The sequence below is a fragment of the Ruditapes philippinarum genome, unplaced genomic scaffold (genome assembly GCF_026571515.1).
Source record: "Ruditapes philippinarum isolate M1 unplaced genomic scaffold, ASM2657151v2 ctg959_1_1_1_1, whole genome shotgun sequence".
Classification (NCBI taxonomy): Eukaryota; Metazoa; Mollusca; class Bivalvia; order Venerida; family Veneridae; genus Ruditapes; species Ruditapes philippinarum.
The window spans coordinates 25,938-45,880 of record NW_026858792.1 but is presented as its reverse complement, the minus strand read 5'-3'; the positions used below and the strand labels follow the sequence as shown (position 1 = coordinate 45,880).

At 32.7% G+C, this 19,943-nt stretch overlaps 1 protein-coding gene across 1 annotated transcript in view; it reads right to left on the bottom strand.

Annotated features, from left to right (window-relative positions):
* The window catches only part of LOC132754290 (uncharacterized), a 28,502-nt gene that overhangs the window by 1,613 nt on the left and 6,946 nt on the right, over window positions 1-19,943 (bottom strand). Inside the window, exons 2-3 of the mRNA XM_060744904.1 lie at window positions 15,088-15,414; window positions 726-1,003 (exon numbers count right to left, since the gene is read on the bottom strand). Of these exons, the coding sequence (XP_060600887.1) occupies window positions 726-1,003; window positions 15,088-15,414 (605 nt within the window). The remainder of the gene's footprint in view (window positions 1-725; window positions 1,004-15,087; window positions 15,415-19,943) is intronic.

Here is a 19,943-nt window from a genome sequence, read left to right as displayed (position 1 = left end):
CTGAAATAAGATAATAATTGTTAAAAAACCAAAAACATGAAAGAATCCCCTTAAAAAACCAAAGGGGGGTAGTAAAAACGATAAAAAAGTAACCCTTTGGAAGTAATTACAAAACAATTTTAATATGTTTTTTTAAATAACTGGGGGGGTAAGGGTTTTAAACCCCTTTGGAAGTTTCAGATGGATACCCTGTAAATCTATCCCAATTGACGAATACCCCTTAGTTTCCCCAAGTGTTTATCCTGTCTTTTTTTACGAACAGGTTAAAGGGGCCAGGTTTATTTTTTTGGAAAATACTTTAATCAAACCAAAAAAGTACCTGGGTTTTTATAACAAATGTTTACTTTAATTTAAAAAACCCCAACCATAAATCTTTAAAATTCCCAAACAAAAAATAAATTTTCTTGCAAAAAGTAAACAAAAAGGATTTAAAACAAAACAAGAAGTAGAGATTTCGCCCCGAGTTATCATTCACCAATCGGCAAACACCTGGCCTTTTTGTCGGGGTTAATTTTTTGTGATTTTTTTGTTGTAATTTAAATAAAGTTGAAAACATAAAAATTGGAAAAGGGCATCTTTTTTGAACTTGTCGGGTTGATACCAAATTTTTCTTCCTAAACTGTTTTTGTTTAATTTTTTTTCTTTATTTCCCATTTTAAAATAAAAAAATTTTTTTTATATCCCCAAAATTTTTTCCCTGTTTTTTGAAAGATAACTGTATGTACTCCTAATGCTTTATACGAACAACTGTAGTCGCCGGAATCACTTATTTGTGCATTTGATAGAATCAAATCTTTTTTATTACATTTTGTACTTGCATATTGCAATCTGCCTGCAGCGGGCGCCTGAGGACTTATTGTTTCAGAGGTATCATCCTGGTTTGTATATTTCATTAACTGTGGTGGACCTTTCCATTCTGGTAAAGTGAAACTTCCTGTCAAAGTACAGGCAAATGTAACGTCATCACTTTCAAATACTGTAACTGATACTGTGGTCGTCTGGGCTTCAAAATAGTTAACATTAAATAAGATAACTGTAAGATACATAATTAAGTCTCCGTTCACAGTCTCATGAGTGTATAATGCTTGTATTACTCACCTACTTTAAATAAAAAGTTATACATAAAAATTACCTGCAAATATGTAACGCATCAAATATCATAAACATTGCATTTGTTGATTTTAAGCTACATTCTCACCAAGAAGTGTAATGAACCAAAATCGTTAAAGAGATAAGCTTTTGTATAGCTTTATTTCGGAAACAACCAATGTAAATAATACACATTATATTTATAGAACATCCTTTTTGGACAATTCAAAAGAGAAGACAATTACAGGGGACGACGAAAAGCAATTAATCCAAAATGAAACTTTTATGTCTTATATGAAATAAACTTAATGTTACGTCATGATACATATATATACTTTTATTTGTAGACATCATTGCCTTTGATAAATGTAATTTTTACACGATTACTACTGAACATTCTTCTCATTAAATGGTATGTTTTGCGATGCTAAAGAAAATAAGTAAACAATCGCCGTCTATATCTGAATCATAATTCATATAATACGATAGTTTGAATACATGTATATTTATAATAATGACTGATTGGTTTCATTCTTAAAAGAAAAACAAACAAACAGAAGACGTGTTAACATCGCACTGCCACACTAATGTAACTGGCGGAACGGAAAATAATATTAAAAAAGGAATAATTTGTAAAATATAAAAACAATGCTGTATGTGTAAACAAATAACATAAGTTGTTTTTTCTGTTTTGAATTTGTCGGGTGAACAGAATGTTTAAGTTAAAGACCAAATGTATTCTATACAATAATTAATTGTGTGCCATTGAATATGATGTGATATTTACATGCAAATGAAATTTGAATTTCTGGCAGTGAATATCACATCATATTCAATGGCTCACTGGTCAATAATTGTTTTATTATATGAATAGGCTTTAAGAAATCTAAAAAAACCTAGAAAGTACATGAACACTTTTGCCTCTTTCGTTGAAGCGCGGAAAACACACGCACTGTCAGGCGTGCAACAAATACAAGAACGCTGCGCATATAAAAGTTATTCAAGTTTATAATCATCACTGAGGTGTAAACTTTAAACTATAATAGTGGAGTATTGTTATTTTAATCGGAAAAAGTACCGTACAGAACAAAACGCAACAATTTTTTTAATAAGCATGCGTAATTTACAGTCTACAATATATTGTCCTTAACCTATTTTAGACAGAGAAAATCAAATTCAGCCAGTGAATATGATTCTACACCCAGTGAATATGATTATATAAAAAATTCCGTTGACTTCAGTTTGGACCAACTGTAGTGCAGCTATATTTAGATCATACATGTATAATAAAATGTGTTAAAACTGATAATGTAAAACAATTCACTGTACTTACATATCACAAAACTAAACACAAAGTTAATGTTTGAAGTGAATTTTGTTCAGGCAATATTACGAATAAATAAACGTTTCGTTGAAGTAATCCAACTTTATATATCTTTACATTTTAATTCAGTTAGTTAATTTGTATACAGTATATTCTTCAAATGTTTTGGTAATCTTTTTTTCTATGCAAAGTAAAACGTGCAACTCTCATCTAAAAGCAACAAGCACTTTTCAAAATAAGATCTTCTGACCGTTTAAATTCATCTTCCAAAATCACATCTATTCTTATACGTTTGATTACTTTCAAATCTTAAAAGATACCAGCTGAAGATTAAATTTCAGCAAAAGTTTCCGAAAGGAATAAATTTAAGTATCTAGTGAAACACAATTCTTCTTGAAATGATTAACCATCTATGTCTATAAAATAGATAAATACAGAATCCCTAAAGAAAGCCCAACACGGCAAAATTGAAAATGTTGCAGGCTCTGTTTGATTGAGCCTGTTCATGGACGGTACTGGAAAGTGCAAGTTACCGTCCGAGCCCACTAGCACCGGCTTAGGCCAGAATTTCAACATTTAACATGAAACTGGTAAAATTTAGAATTTTGAAAAAACATCCGCAGATGTGTTCATATGGCGGTTATCATGGAACCTTCAATGTGACACGATAGTGCCATTTCCATGAAAAGCGGCATATGGTCCCCATGTAAAAAATGCGTGTGCCCTAAACGAGAAAACAATGGGCGGAACTAAATAAAAGGAATTTTGAAAGGGAATCTGAGGTTATGAAGCCTGCGTATCACAGATACGACGTCAAAAGGACAAATTTAAAAAGCAGGCCACACATCCTAAGGGTGATTCAACAATTCAAGTGAGGAATACTGAACCACCCAACTAGAAAATGGCCGAAAAGTTGAAACTTAAAATACCACAAGCACAACAATAATGTCGGCTGAAACGATCTTTAAGGATCGAAAATATAACATCATTGATTAAATGTACGGGGAGACTTTTTACAGCCGCCACACGGCACAAATAACACGGATGTTAAATCAACAAGTGGCTGTGTAACCTTTTATGTGATATCTGATAAGGTACATGTAACATATTTTGAGCTTGATAAATTTAATTAAATTTGGTCTTTGTGTGAAATTCAGCTTTCAGAAAAACATTTTCGTTGTGGCGATTCAAATATACAGTTAAACAGTTATTATTACGCTTAAAGTATTAAGTTGTTGCGTGTCGTGGTAATAATGTAGATCAAGATATATTTGTTAAATGGAATAAGCATATATCTTATGAAATATTTGAAGAAAACTTATCAACAGTAAATTTATATTGGCTCCATTATCACACCGTATTACCGGTGGCAGTGATGGCAGATCACTGCAGTGATGACAGATAGCTGAAATTTACCGCTCGGTACAGGTAGGTTATAAATTTGGTTGGTATTATTATATTACACAAATACGACCCATTCCATTGCTATGAAACTATTGTCCATTGACTGGAGATACTGTTAGGTAATTTTGGACTCGTTTTTCCTGTTTTTAGACTATTCTCAGCAGGATAAAAGTGACAGTTTCGGACAAATCCGTCAAAATATCTGGGGTTTTTTTTTGTTCAATATATCTCAAGTTTTAACTAAATGACAGGATTTTGTCTTATTAATATAGACGTTCATCCATTGGGTTCACGCAAGCCAAATATCTATCCCGTGAGTCTTTTCTTGAAAGTTTAACAGACGTTCAATCTGGTCCGGTTGAAGAAAAAATGCTGCCGTTGTAGGCAGATACTTATTTTAAATGTTGCCGTCGATGGCAGAAATACCATGAAAGTGGCTAACATTCTGACAGAAAATCAAAGTCAATCTTTTATAAATTCCTCTATTCTTTGCGCACTTTTAGTCGGAATTGAGACGTTAAACAATCATTTCTAATATTTTCTCAAGAAAGAAAAGTAATTAATGCGGTATGTGCATCGAAAAAGATTTTCAGCAACACGCAGTTACAATACAAAAAGTGATGATTCAGTACATCCAAATTGCACTATAAATAGAGCAATTAACATGAAGAAATTCATTTTCTATATTCATGCATGTGTGCTTGATCTGTTGTGTCTGTCGGTTACATGCTTACAATACCGTATGCATCTTACAATAGCTAAATACAGAATCCCTAAAGAAAGCCCAACACGGCAAAATTGAAAATGTTGCAGGCTCGGTTTGATTGAACCTGTTCATGGACGGTACTGGAAAGTGCAAGTTACCGTCAAAGCCCCCTAGCACCGTCTTAAGCAGAATTCAACATTTAAACATGAAATAGAACAATTTTGAATTTAGAAACATCCACAGATGTGTTCATACGGCGGTTATCATGGAACGCGTTGTATGTCCACCTTACTGTAAGTACTGTTGTTAATATTTTAGCATAGTAAATGTAATTCAAAGGCAAACTTCGACGCGATTTCAAACATGAAAATTTATAGAAATGAATCTCCTTTGTCGTGTTTTTCAAGAACTTGATAATATAGGAAAATATTTGAACTGTCGATAATATTATCTTAATGTCCATTTTGCATTAACATACATTGTTTTATGATACACTGATGTCCACAGATCTTGTCAGTTGAAAGGTTTAATAATCTTCCCTATATAACCTCGACTTAGTAACTTCTATTCTGCAGCATTAGCGCCGACTAAATAAATTTCAGGCTTTATATGTCATAAAGCGATGAACCTCGAGAAAATAATGTCATATGCTAGCAAATGAATATCCACTTACTGAAGTTACAGCTGTTGTATGCAAATAGCGTTATGTCTTGAAAAGGCAGTGAATTATGCGCTGCTAAACTTAAGATACATATTGTATTGTATGCATGTAGACACAGCAGATCAAGCACACATGCATGAATATAGAAAAATGAATTTCTTCATCTTAATGGCTTTACAGGTATTTATAGTGAAATTTGGTCGTATTGAATCAACACTTTTTGTATTGTATCTGCGTGTTGCTAAAAATCTGTTTCGATGCACATACCGCATTAATAACTTTTCTATCTTGAGAAAATGTTAGAAATGATAGTTTAACGTCTCAATTCCGACTAAAAGGGCGAAAAAAATAGAGGAATTGAAATAAGTATCTGCCTACAATGGCAGCATTTTTTCTTCGACCAGACCAGATTGAACGTCTGTAAAACTTTCAAGAAAAGACTCCCGGGGTAAATAATAGGCTTGCGTGACCCCGATGGATGAACGTCTATATTAAAAAACACGAAATCCTGCCATTTAATTAAAACTTGAGATATTTTTGAACAACAAATAGGACATTTTCACGGATTTTCCGAAGCTGTCACTTTTTTAACCTGCTCAAAAATAGTCTAAAAACAGGAAAAACGAGTCCCAAAATTACCTAATAGTATTTTCCAGTCAATGGACAATAGTTTCATAGCAATAAAATGTGCCGTATTTGTGTAATATAAATAATACCAACCAAAATTTATAACCCCTGAACCGGAGCGGTAAATTTCAGCTATCTGCCACTCAGCTGCAGTGATCTGCCATCACTGCCGCCGGTAATACGGTGTGATTATTCTATGGTTGATTCCCGCAAGCAGTTGTAAATAGAATGTCTCTGTTACACATGAATTATGTACGTAATCAGAATAAAATATTCGGAATGATCCGTTTTATCAATGAATCCGTGCATGCGCCATTCGCTTTTTAAGGCAATAATTACCAATATTTATTTCTTAAGCATGTTGGAAGTATACTTTTTTAAATTCAAACAATAATCTTAAACATAACTCTCATCGTGTTTTACATTAACGCACCTTTTCTTTCTAGAACATGTATATATGGCACAATAGACAGTTTAAGATACTTTTTTTTAAATTCAAACCATTGACTTGAATTTAAGATTTACTTTTTTCTGGAGTATTCTTTTCTCTTTTTCAAGAAGGTATTTTTTTTATCAAAATTTATTGAAATAGTATTACTAGTGATGTTAAATTTGCAGTAATGGAAAACGTTAACTTGATTATTTCAAATGAATTATTTGCAATGAAATTTTTAAATAATATTTTGCATATAAATAACATATATTATATAATTACTCGATTATAAAATTCTTTAGGTCTGTTTTCAAATTAGATTAAATATGAACTCAGCCACAAATTATGTTAAGAAAATACTTCTTTGCCATTGCAATCAAATTTAAATGTTTTTGATTTAAGAAATAATATATATTCAAAAACTGTGATTCTATCGCTCATTGGAGTTCGGAATGCGAAGAATTTTTATCACGAGGACGTAGACAGCGACAAACAGTGATTTTATCAAGCGCTAAAAATCAACCGGTTTGGATATATTATTTCGGATTCTAAGCGTAGCTACATGTTTGACAAGAAGTTATTGTTTTAAATGAATGAATAAAACATAATGTGATAAGTGTTATCATTTTGCAAAGTTGAAAGTATATATATAATTGTTTCGGCTTTAAATATTAAACATATATTATCTCTTACGTGCTTACATATTAAAACTGATAATACAACAGATGCAGTTTGTTAGTAAGTTGTGTGTAAAACTTTAACATTCTCAAACAGAATGTAATTTACGTGGCATTTTTTTAATTTAGGGACACATTTATTTTGTAAAGTTAGAACTTTTCTAGCAAAGCAAATGGTAAAAAAGTCAATAGCGCTTGTTGAAGTTTTAAAATCGTCATCTTTTACCAAAACTACTCTTACACGCTATAAAAAGATTTTACTTGTGCTTAATTCCCTTGTTTTAACATTTTATACATGTATGTGACTAGAAAAACGAATAATTGTAATCTTTAATATCAACCTATAACATTGTCGTTTCATAACTGAATTATTTTTTTATAACACTTTCTTATATGATTATTTAGATTGATGTACAAGTATAAACTAAGTATAAATAATTTGGCATCTTCTTATTTTTGTTTTATTTCTACAATGCCAGATCATACATACGCACACGCACACACGCACACGCGCGCGAACACACACACACACCGACAGAGAGATAGTGGAGGGGGCAGGCAGGCAGGCAGACAGACATACTTATACTTATCTAACTACCTACCCGCCTGCCTTCCTACTCCATTTATATGTCCTATTCAACGGTACCATTTCGACATAACGGTCGAAGATTTTGTTATATCAATTGACCGTTTCGACATTGAGCGGCGTTGCAATCAGAAACGTCACCAAACACATCTATACCCACGGTGCTTTCACCCATCCATTCACACTGCTTTGAAAGTTTCATTATTTCTCTTTTTTATAAATTAATAATTTGCGTTTGCCATTTATTTTATCTATGTACTCGATTTTTATCATTTTATCCCTTCGATTTACATCGATTAATAAACTTTGGAAACAAAAAATCCTCACGATTTCTAACGTTGGTTCTCATTTTTGTGATACGCAGCATGGTATATTACATTGTAATGAATGAGAACGGGAACCAATCTCACGCGCCAATATAGTTCCGTTCTGCGATGACGGTAAAAAGTACATAGAAGGCAAAACAACATTTTTGACTTTTTTTCAATGGTAAAACTCGAGTTTTTTACAGGATATTCCGAATTCTTGTTCATGTAGTTCGCAGTGGGGTATGTTTATTGGTAACGTGTATTTTATTGCTTCGTAAGACCGGTTAGTGTGATTCCGTTGAATGACGAACACACCCGAATTCAAAAGGTATGACTTGAAGATTGTCAAAACCGGAAAATCTATCCATAGCTTCAATGAAAGTGCGATTACGACTAAGAATAAATTTGAAATTGTAGATTTATTTCGAGTTTAACAAAGATATGATGTCGTAATGCACTTTTAGTATTTTCGAGTATTTTTCGTTGTTTTATTTGTAGACTTATTTAAAGTTTGTGTTAAATCTGTACGACTTATATATTGTACAGACGCTTAATTGGTGTGTTTTTATACAAGTTTGTTTAGGTCTTCTCTGAAGATGATTGTAATGCTCTGGTGGATGCGTTTAAATTAATATGCAACCATATTTCATTTATTACAGAAATAAGTTTGAATGTTTTACTTCAGTCCTGTTTAATAAAAGTCAGACTGATGCATCTTGTTCAATTACAAGTTTACTTTGCTTTATTTTATTGTTTCTTTTGATATTATATTTGAAAAAAAGCCAACACCCCCCCCCAAAAAAAAAACAAACAAACAAAACAAAAAACAACAAAACCAAAAAAAAAAAAAAACAGAAAAAAAAAAAAACAGGACATGTTGGCAATCATTTATCATGTCATTAACATAACATTGATTTCTGTTGATAATTAACGTGCATGTTTGATAAATATATCAGTCACCATTAGCTTCATCAGGCACCTCATCAATACAGTCATATTGAAATAAATATAAGAGAATGGAATAGTTTTACCTGTAACTTGTTTAAAATATTAGAATCGAATACATTTTTTTTTAATATTCAAGCCTTTCTTACATTTTAGTAAAATCATTTGACACCATTTCTTTTTGATATGACCCTGGGTATATTACTGCCCGACGCATGGACTCTAGAGGTTCTTGACAGGTTTGTGTTTCATTTGAAATGCAAAGAAAGAAACGCATATTAAAATTGCAAACGTGATGAATAGAATACCATGCTAGTGTCTGATATAAAATTTATCAGGATCGGTAGGTAGCAAATGAAGGGCTGGACCTTTTTAAGCGATGCCTGATAAATGTTGTATTATCAGACACTAGCATGGAATTCAGATTAGAGTCAGATTCAAGCCACGAATCTGAAACCACTGAGAAGTATATAATCCCAGATCGGAGGAGACCGATACCAAAGCCCCGTGTCACGTTGACCAGACCTGGGCAGCCGTCTAGCATTTCCCATATTATTTGTGGTGGTATTCCTAGTGTTTATAATACTATTAGGTCTTCTTTTAGATGGGTACACCTACTTCAGAAAATTAACATTCTCTAGGTCTAATTCTCATGTTAATTCTGAATCTTATGTTTCAGGTGTTAATAATGATATTTTTTCTTAAGGTCTCTGTTCCGAGCCTCCAAGTGCCAATACCAGTCACCAGGCTCAGCAACAGTCCTCAGTTTACGTTCAGAGACCTCAAAGAGTCCGGAGAGCACCGATTAGATATGGGGAATAGGTAACTCCTATCACTGCTATTGTAAAAAATACTCATCAAGATGGTGAAATTTATTTCGTGTAGCATGGGAGAATATCACGAGTATCAACATAGTCAATTTTATGTGTATTTTGAACTATTTTCCCATTTTCAGCTATTTTCAGCTTAAATTAACATTTATTCTGAATAAATTTACTCAATTTAAATGTGTAAACATTTATTAGCGTTGATTATGTATTATTACTAAAGTGTTTTTTAGCTCTCTTTTAAGGTTGTTTATTATAATATTTTTATTCCCTAGATATAGTTATAACTCTACCCCGAAATCAGTTGTTCAAGAGATATATAATAATTACTATGTATTTTCGCATTAATTGTGAATATCTTTAAATTCAATTAAATTGAGCATATACCTTTATTTTCGGAAGTATTGAGTCTACACCTTAAAATTCAGATACCTTTATTTTCAGTAATATTGAACCTATACCTTGAAAATATACCTTTATTTTTAACCTGAAGCAATTACATACCTTCAGTTTTCAGACGAACCTGCAGTACCTTTAAATTTATCAGCAATGTTTCATATAAAACTGATTTCTATTTCAGCATTGTTTTTGTAAAACACATATTTACTCAAGAAACTACTGTTCTATAAATTCATAAGTTACACATATTATTGAAACATGTTATTATCAAATGCAGTTCTGATTTTATAATGCAAACTAATTTTGTTCTGTTTTTAATTATGTGTACTTCAGTTTTGAGACAGCTGTTTTATATGTTGATAAGATGTCAGGAATCATTTTTCTCCTAGCAGGGGAAAATGTCACGGGTCATTTTATTTGATATGTTAATTGTTCATTTTGCCGTGTAATGTTTGTAATTTAGTCGCGGGAAAAGTATCCTTAATGTCCGCACATGCGTCGATTGTCGTTAGTCTCCGTGGCGTCTGTTATCGTCTGCGATTGTATTGTATCGGATGGTTTCGTAATGTACGCTTATTAGCGGAAATTCACGGAAACGGCCGAAACAATTCAACTTTGTCTGTATCTCGTGCAATTTTGTGAACTGTTTTTGAATGTCCAGTCGTGTTGTACGTTGTATGTAGGAGATTGAGAGAAAGTCTCACATTGGTTTTTAACATTTCCTTTCTTCCAAATTCCCGCGAACTTTCCTTCTCCATTTCTTTTTGACTTTATTCTCTTACGAGTTTAGATACACAATTGTACTTCTGCGTCGATTCTATAAGTTTATTTAATAGAATTTTTGATAGAAAATAACTTATTATTAAGTTATTTACTTTTTGTATTGAGACGCTGTGATAAGATTACTTTTATTTTTTTTATTTACTAGTACTTGAAATAATTCTTATTTGCATCGCTCAATTGTTGTATTGTTGTATTTTATGTATGTTTAAATTAACTTGCGTTATAATCATGTATTTATGTTTTTAGGCTTTTTCTTCGTGTTATATTAAAATGACGTTAATTCTACCCTGTGGCATTTATATATTTCATCATGTTTTAACTTTCAATGTCATTTGCCTTGAAGAAAAAAAAGGATTATTCATAATGATGGATGAATTATCATCCAGATTTTTCTTCTTTTTGTCACTTCATTACACTAATTTCTATTGATAAAGTGCATGCCTGATAAATCTAACTTAATCAGTCACTCTCCTCAATACCTTTTGAAATAAAATGAAGAAAATGGAATATTTTACCTCCTGCTAATTTGAAAATATTAAACTGATTAACTTTGAATTGAATATATTTTTTGACATTTGGCAAAAAACATTTTGGACTTTTTCTTATAGATGTAACCTTTGGCATATTATTTCGCTCGGCGTGAACTTGAGAAGTATTTGTTTAATTTGAAATGTAAATAATGAAACGCATATTATAATTGCAAACATTATACATAGACTACCAAACAAATGTCTGATAATATAAATTTATCAGGTTTAGCAAAATCAAAAGAAGGGCTCAGCTTCTTCTGGTCAATTTGTAATACAGACACTAGCATGTTATTCTGTATTAATCCATACAAGTAGGAGCATACTGCAATTTGGCTCGTACATACAAACGTGTCAAAATATGTCCTGTTTACCTGTCCAATCAGTCACAACAGTCGTTATCTGCGGAACAGATAACTTACTCTTAGCTCTGACAGTAATGGTGGTCAAAAAAATTACCCTCACTAATAATATTATTTTAATGTCAAAGCGTAGGCATTTGAAATTAAAATAAAATTTATTTCCAATCAATACTTTGAGAATGAATGATAAGTGATTAATGAAACTTGGTATTGGCATTATGCTAGGCTTCTAGAGTTTCAGATAAGAACCGTGTTTGCGTATGTGCGCATTAAAATTATGAAATATGCGTCAACATTTAACAAAACCCTTCGAAAATATCGTGTACGCCTTCAGCTCGATTTAAAGTGCCTAACTGGTAAAGAAAAATCAGTACGGTAATCTCGGGACCGTAAACTAAATAAACCGTTTCACACTGCATTCTCTGGGAAAATATATGTAAAGAGTGTTTTGACGAAAAATTATTTTGTATGATTAAACGACATAATATATGAATAAATAATATAAAAAGCAAAAACCACATCTGTCAATTCTTTATACCAATTTGTTCCAACAACTTGCATGTTCGTTGCAGTTAATTGAATTACCTTTGGTGATTCTTGTGTTTACTGACGATGGCCCAAGAAAATAAATAAATTGATATAATTAACTGATTTAAATAAAAAAAGAATAAACCAGAGCCGGTTGAATCGGGTAATGCTCCCCGACTAGGATTTGGACACAGAAAAGTATATCTTTTGTAGTTTCAGAGTTATGTCCAACACAAAGTTCAAAATGTGATAATTCCAAACTTAGGCAATGCAGAGTTATTGTTCTTTGCACTGCACTTCTACTCAATTACATATGTCTACCGACCTTGGCGCAACATGTTGTCTCAATATATTGGTCATTTCTGTGAAATAGTTGTATAATCAATTCAAATAACGAAGTTATGGGCCGGACACAATTTTGCTTCAAGGTCATGCTGTGATCTTGACCTTCAAGGTTGGGACCCAAATGTTACCCGCGTCATGTCGTCTCAATATGGTGATCATTTCTGTGAAATAGTTGTAAAATACGACTTCAAATAAAGATGTTATGGGCCGAACACGATTTTGCTGCAAGGTCATGCTGTGACCTTGATCTTCAAGGTAGCGACCCAAATGTTGCAGGCGACACGTCGTTTTATGATGGTGATCATTTCTGTGAAATAGTTGTAAAATCCGACTTCAAATAACAAAGTTATGAGCCGGACACGATTTTTCTTCAAGGTCATGCTGTGACCTTGACCTTCAGGGTAGCGACCCAAATGTTGCGCGTGACACGTCGTCTCAATATGGTAATCGTGTCTGTGTAAAAGTTGTAACATCCGACTTCAAATAACAAAGTTATTGGCCGAACACGATTTTGCTTCAATGTCATGCTGTGACCTTGACCTTCAAGGTAGCGACCCAAATGTTGCGCGCCACACGTCGTCTCAATATTGTGATCGTTTCTGTAAATTGTTGTAACATCCGACTTCAAATAACAAAGTTGGGGGCCGGACAAGAATTCGGGACGTACGGATGGACGGACGGACTGACGGACGGACGGACAACCCGGCGATTATATGCTCCCCCGAAATTTCTCGGGGAGCATAATAAAGCACTTCAAGCACTGAGGTATACATTGCTTGATAATACGGTCGATTTTATCACCAGGGCCATGCTGTTATTAACCTACTGGCGTAAAAATCAATAGGGGTCATCTTCGAGCTACGGTCAATGTTCCCAACAAGTTAATCAAACTGAGGCTTATTTCTTCCCAAGTTATTAATGGGACAAGGACCTGGTGACGTTTCTACAGACTAGAGCTGGGTAATACCGTGCAAGTTGCTAGACTATATATGTTTTCTTTCGAAACTAGTGAGCAAAACAGAAATCAGTTGTGAGGTACCCGTTTATTGACTACATTTTATAAATAACAAATGAGTTTGTGGGTCATATTAATAATATCATCCCGTGGATTTAGAGTATTTTACGAGGGATGACATTTTTACTGTTACTCACCAACCCATGTAATATTTATCTTATTACCCCTAACAAATACTGTGATTAATTGAATTTCTTCTGATACCTACCAGTCATAAACATAAAATAAGCTGTGTTTTATTTAGAAAACAAAGCACAATCCCATTTAAAAGGTTATGATCTGTGAAATCTGACCCTTCTGTATCCAGAATATTCTTCGCCTGGATTTTTCAAAGTGCGTTTACAAAATAACGATGATTTCCTATGTCTGTCCACCATATCTGTAATGTTTCACTGAATAAAGTTGTTAAATGATCCTTTGTTGCATGCTTCAATCGCCTGCATGTTCAAGTTTGACACATTATTATTCACATTGCAATTACTTCCAATGAAAACGGATGTTTACTTTTTGACTATTCAACAAAAAGATTTTTTCGAGAAAAACACGCCAGGGTGCAAACCACTTAATTTTCTGGGTGTTATAGTCACTCTTGTGATGTCCTATCGGGGTGATCTTCGTAAAGAAATGGCGGCCATTTTATTTGATTTTATTTTGAAAATAGACCACGTGACCAGGTTACCCTATAAGAGTACAAATTTCTTAGTCACGTTGTTCACTTGCATTTACAGTAAGAATAACTCTCAAAGGCCTACGGATATTAACATTACGAAAAAAAAGTGAGAAATATTGAAACAAAAATATTGAGTATTCTGTGTTGCTTTCTTAATAAAGGCATAACTAAGCTTAAAGAATATACCAAAATTGAATCTTCCATTTTGTAAAGCTTATATGACCTTACAGTACTTTGACGTTATACTTTATGTAACTATCTTTTAAATTTATAAACATTTAAACACTTATTGTAATAAAAAAATTGTCAACAGTCTTTCTTGTTTGTGACTCAAGTTCCATCTTTAACTGGCGTACCTCCAGAAGTAAAGAATTATTACAGGGGTACATAGTACAGTGACATAGCCATACACAGTTATACAGAAAAGTCCATTATGATAGCATATTGCAGCTGAATAGATCGTAAGGCTTTGACAGATGTCTAAAACAAGTATCATCCGTCCAACTTACCCTAACAATTTCTATTTAATTTAGAACATTGTTATAAGTGTGAGAATTTCATTTTTCTTGAAGACTTATTTGTTCCTTACATAAAAAAAAAACAATAAAAAAGATCAACAAGTCAAAGGCAATGTTCACAGGACGCTGCCTCCCCCCCCCCCCCCCCACATCCAAGAATGGCACCAAGAAGTGAAACCCAATTTTAAGTTATCTAGTAATGCCCTCATTACCACACTTTAGGGAGATTAAAGAGCCTAGAACCAACCGTAACAAAAATTCCTGATGCAAAAAGATTGTATTTTTTGCATAAGCGTCTCTAAGTGAAACTGTTTAATAATATTTCAACAACATACATTATTTCGGTTCCTTACCTTCAATAGAGATTGTAGCAGTTCCAGTTACTGTTGGGTATCCTGCAGCGACTGAATAAGACACTAAACAATAATATATGCCTGCATTGTCCATTGTAACTGACCTCAATTTGACTTCTCCATTATTAACATGTTCAATATTAAAGTTATTGAAAACTATAGGAGCATTAGTTCCAGATTTAGACATGACTGTTGTAGTTGTAGCCATGGATGTATGGGACCAAACAACTAAACTCATGTCTGCTTCATGATCAAAACTCCAAGGAATTGTCAAGTCAGTATCAACAGAAGCCGTATATATTTTATCCAGGGGTGATATTGCTGCTTCTGAAAAACAGTTGAAGTCGACTACAACTCATTCTGGATTTAATAATTTTTAATTTTCTCTGTACAAAATATATCAATCAAAAGGTTAGCTGTCATTTTAGGAGTCACAAATTAATCTTGTTTCCTATTATTATAGGAAATTATAACATTGGTGGCAACAATAAAAATTATAAGAAGAAAATGGAAAAATGGAAAATAAAAACTATTATAGCTTATAGAAATAGATAAATACAGAATCCCTAAAGAAAGCCCAACACGGCAAAATTGAAAATGTTGCAGGCTCGGTTGGATTGAGCCTGTTCATGGACGGTACTGGAAAGTGCAAGTTACCGTCTAGCACCGGCTTAAGCAGAATTCAACATTTAACATGAACTGGTAAAATTTAGAATTTTGAAACATCCGCAGATGTGTTCATATGGCGGTTATCATGGAACCTTCAATGTGACACGTTAGTGCCATTCCATGAAAAGCGGCATATGGTCCCCAAGTAAAAAAATGCGTGTGCCCTAAACGAGAAAACAATGGGCGGAACTAAATAAAATGGAATTTTGAAAGGGGAAAGAAAGGGAAAGAAAGCCTGGCAATATTTCTAAGCTCTTAATGAAATCTGAATCTTATCGCGTTTTTCTGTTTATGCTAACAGTATCTTTAATTGTGACAGAAATGTAAGTTTAGATATATATTTTACGGTCAAAAATATGTCAGACAGTACAGCCAGTCACAAACCTATAAATCTAACAACATTCATCATAAACTCCCGTTACATGCCCATATGGATATCATTTTCGGTCTGAAATAGGGAAAAACAGAATCCTTGAAGAACGCCTAACACGATAAAATGTTGCAGGCTCGGTTGGATTGAGCCTGTTCATGGACGGTACTGGAAAGTGCAAGTTACCGTCTACGCCCCCTAGCACCGGCTTAAGCAGAATTCAACATTTAAACATGAAACAGTAAAACTTTGAATTTAGAAACATCCGCAGATGTGTTCATACGGCGGTTATCATGCATGCGTGATTATATTATTGCGCATCTGAACTCCATGTCTTGCTTTTTTATAACACAGATCACACAAAATGGAGATTAATGTCCTAAATTGAAAGAGATATACCTTTCTTCGATGTTCTTGATTGAGCAACAGTGAATCAGTGATAGAAACTAAAGGAACAATTATAGAAGTAGGTATATCTTTCGATCATTTTTTATAGTTATTTAAACAGAGCTGTAAACAAGCTATTATAAAAAAATTTACACGGACAAAGCACACGCATACTTAAACGGAGTGCGAAAGTGGAATATACCAACATTGCATAAATTTAAGAGCAAATTATTGGTTTGTTTGTGAGCTTTCTTGTTGTGCACATAAAGTCATGTGCGAAAAAGTATTCAAAATCAATTTCAATACATTTAAAGCCTAATATTGTTGTAATCATAGTTCGTTACTCCGTTAAGCTGATGAATTTGGTTAAAGTACCGAGTTGGAAACTGACATACACACACTTTACAAATGTGTCCATATTTAATTGGTTGCTATCGTTTAATTAATAAATATTATGCATTAACTTGGTTATGGTTAACATATCAAGATATATAGGTTAGAATAGCTGCCGGTTTCTTTTTGCCGCGCCAGTTTTTGGCAAATTCAACCCCTATTTTTACGCGCTTTAAAAAAATGAAAACTATCTTAAATTGTCATATTATTGGATTATTGTTGTAACTAGTGAAATAAACTTATAAACTTAAAACTGATTTTATAGTTGTTGTTCTTTAAACCCAAGCCTTCTTTCAAACTAAACGAACAAACAAACAACACTTCAATCTCCTAAACTGTATACAAACTTGGAAAAGGGACGATGCATATCTAAATCAGGGTTTTATTCCTAATAGCCTGTTTTATCATGACATAATCATTGTTAATAGTTTTGTAAATATTTTGAATTTTGATTTGATAAAAAACTTCAAAGTTCAGGTTCGTCTCCCGACTTTCTTGTTGTTAAGACACTAGTGACTGATTTCAAAACATACAATGGATAGATATTGATCTGGATGCATATGTTTGCATAAATAAGTTAGGAGAACCCTACTTTTCCTACAGCTCTGAAATTTTTTACTTTTCCGTCCTCTCTTATTATTTTTTTTTTTTTTGGATAACTTAGATTTGGCCCTATGTTGGGTTGGTCGTGTGGCTGTTGCGTTCATTGAATGCCACCAATCCTTGTTAATATTGTTTTTCATAAATATGTTCCAGAGATAAGGTGGGTGATACTAGTAGTTCGGATATTTAACAGATAGTGTATTAAAAGCCTTTGTAAATTGTTTCGGAAATACAGGATTTTGTTTTGAAAATTTCAAGAGCTGCTTTCTTTTAGTATTTTCAACACATGAACTAACCATATCACAGTCACAGGCATTACTGTCAATTATATTTCGGTTATAATGGTTTTACCGTAATCAAACGTTAAACCCCTAAGTAATTTTCTTTGGAATTTAATACTAAGTGTAAGCTTAAAATAATAAGAGAGGTACACCAGATTGTTTGCAAAATCTTATCGGCACGATTACTAGGTTCACAAAACATGATGTTCACAGTCTTGATCATATAAATAAACTGTCATTTATTTATACCCAGGACGATTTCAAGTAGTAGACAGAATGTTCTTGATATTTGGATAGAAAAGAATTTGATAAAGGAAATTTATGAAAGAGAAAACGGAAAAGTAAAACGATTCAAAATTCTAGTAATAATTTACATGTTATGTGCGATAAATAACCGATTTTTCAGTATTAATAACTATATTTCTACTGCGTTACTAACGCAGAAAGAGCTATTTTGGCATATTTTGACATCTGGTTGGTAATTTACTTGGGTTTTAAGTGCCAATGAAAATGTGTAAATTACATTATTTTGGTAACTTCACAATATTATAATGTTCAATACATATTCAAACTTTCATGAAAATTAACATGAATCTGGAGGTATGCTTCTTTAAAGTCGCTAGTTAATCAGTCGTTTCAGTGCCTCCAGCACTTTGATCTTATCTAACTTTACCATTTCAATTTCGCCGAAAAATCATCAAATTCTTAACAAGTTTCTAATAGAAACATAAACGTTTTATAACATACATAATGACAGAAGTTCATTTGAATGTTCAGAAGTGTGTTTGAAACGTATGTGTACGATCAAGAAACGTAATTAATTGTACTCAGATGACCGTTTGAGTCTGAAACATTTTGCAAAGAGAGATGCCCGAGTTTTTTCTCCTCCAGTAAAGCTGAAGAATCACTAAAATAACTTACACTGTTTTTGTGCAACGCCCCCCCCCCCTACCTCCAAAAAAAAAGAAGAAAAGAAAGAAAGAAAATCAATCAAATGAGACATGCTTTCAAACTTATCATTTGTTACAGGATAGAATGTCCTTAACTGGATTTGACTTAAATACGTAATAGATAGAGTTAAATACTTTTATAAGTGTGATTACATTGTGCTCGTTATCACCATGTTCGTCTTCATCCAATTCTTCACAGTATCGAAATTGAAATTTTTCAATATACATCAAAACAAACTTGTTTTTATTTCTTACACTCAATTTACATATTTTATTTTACTTTTGGTTGAATATAGGTAAAATAAACTTACGTTGTATCATAGTTTGGAAGAAAGCAAATAAATTAAAATAAATTGTTGTTGTTTCTCTTAGATATTTGGACTGTGTTGAGTTACTACACTTTTGCGCTAAAATTATTATATATTAGAAATTATTCCGAGTGGAAGACAGTTGTTAGTAGACTTACTGCAGTATTACATGTTCAAACTGAGGGCATATATTTACAATATTGATTGCAACACTGTTGTTACTCAACTAATAATACTTGAAATAAGATAATTGATAGTGTTCATTGTAACTTTCAGGGGAATTGTTCTTCATATTAGTAATAATTGTGGTGCCAATAAGATATTATTTTGTGCAGCAGTCACAAGTATGATTCTCTTCTATGTCGACACTTTTATTACAGAGGTGGCAATACAATTAGACATGCATAGTATTCCCTTATTTAATGTATTAAATCTAATGTAGGACATAATCATCTTTTATTTTAAAAATCTCCAATTTCTTCATGACTAAGAAATAATTGTAGTCATTTTGCAGTACCAGTACTGATACTGAATCGCTAACACAAAGTTGATTTTTTAATCCCATCATTTATACGGACTAAACAAACTTCTAATTCTCTTATTTCATCTGATTTGATTTTTAACAGAAACATTTAAACGTTAACTTTATATTATTATGCAACATGAAAATGAATTACGCTGAAGCGAAAACATTAAGAATACTATATAAATTTGACATCTACAATATATATTTAGTTTTCTTTCAGTAACAATACTTGCCAACAGTTTAGTACATGTATTTCTAACTGGCTAATACAGGAAAGACTACAGAATAGAGAGGTTTCCGTGACATGTTTAAAACTAATGTACGATAAATAACCACAATGATACATTTGATTGGAATCATGAATAAAAT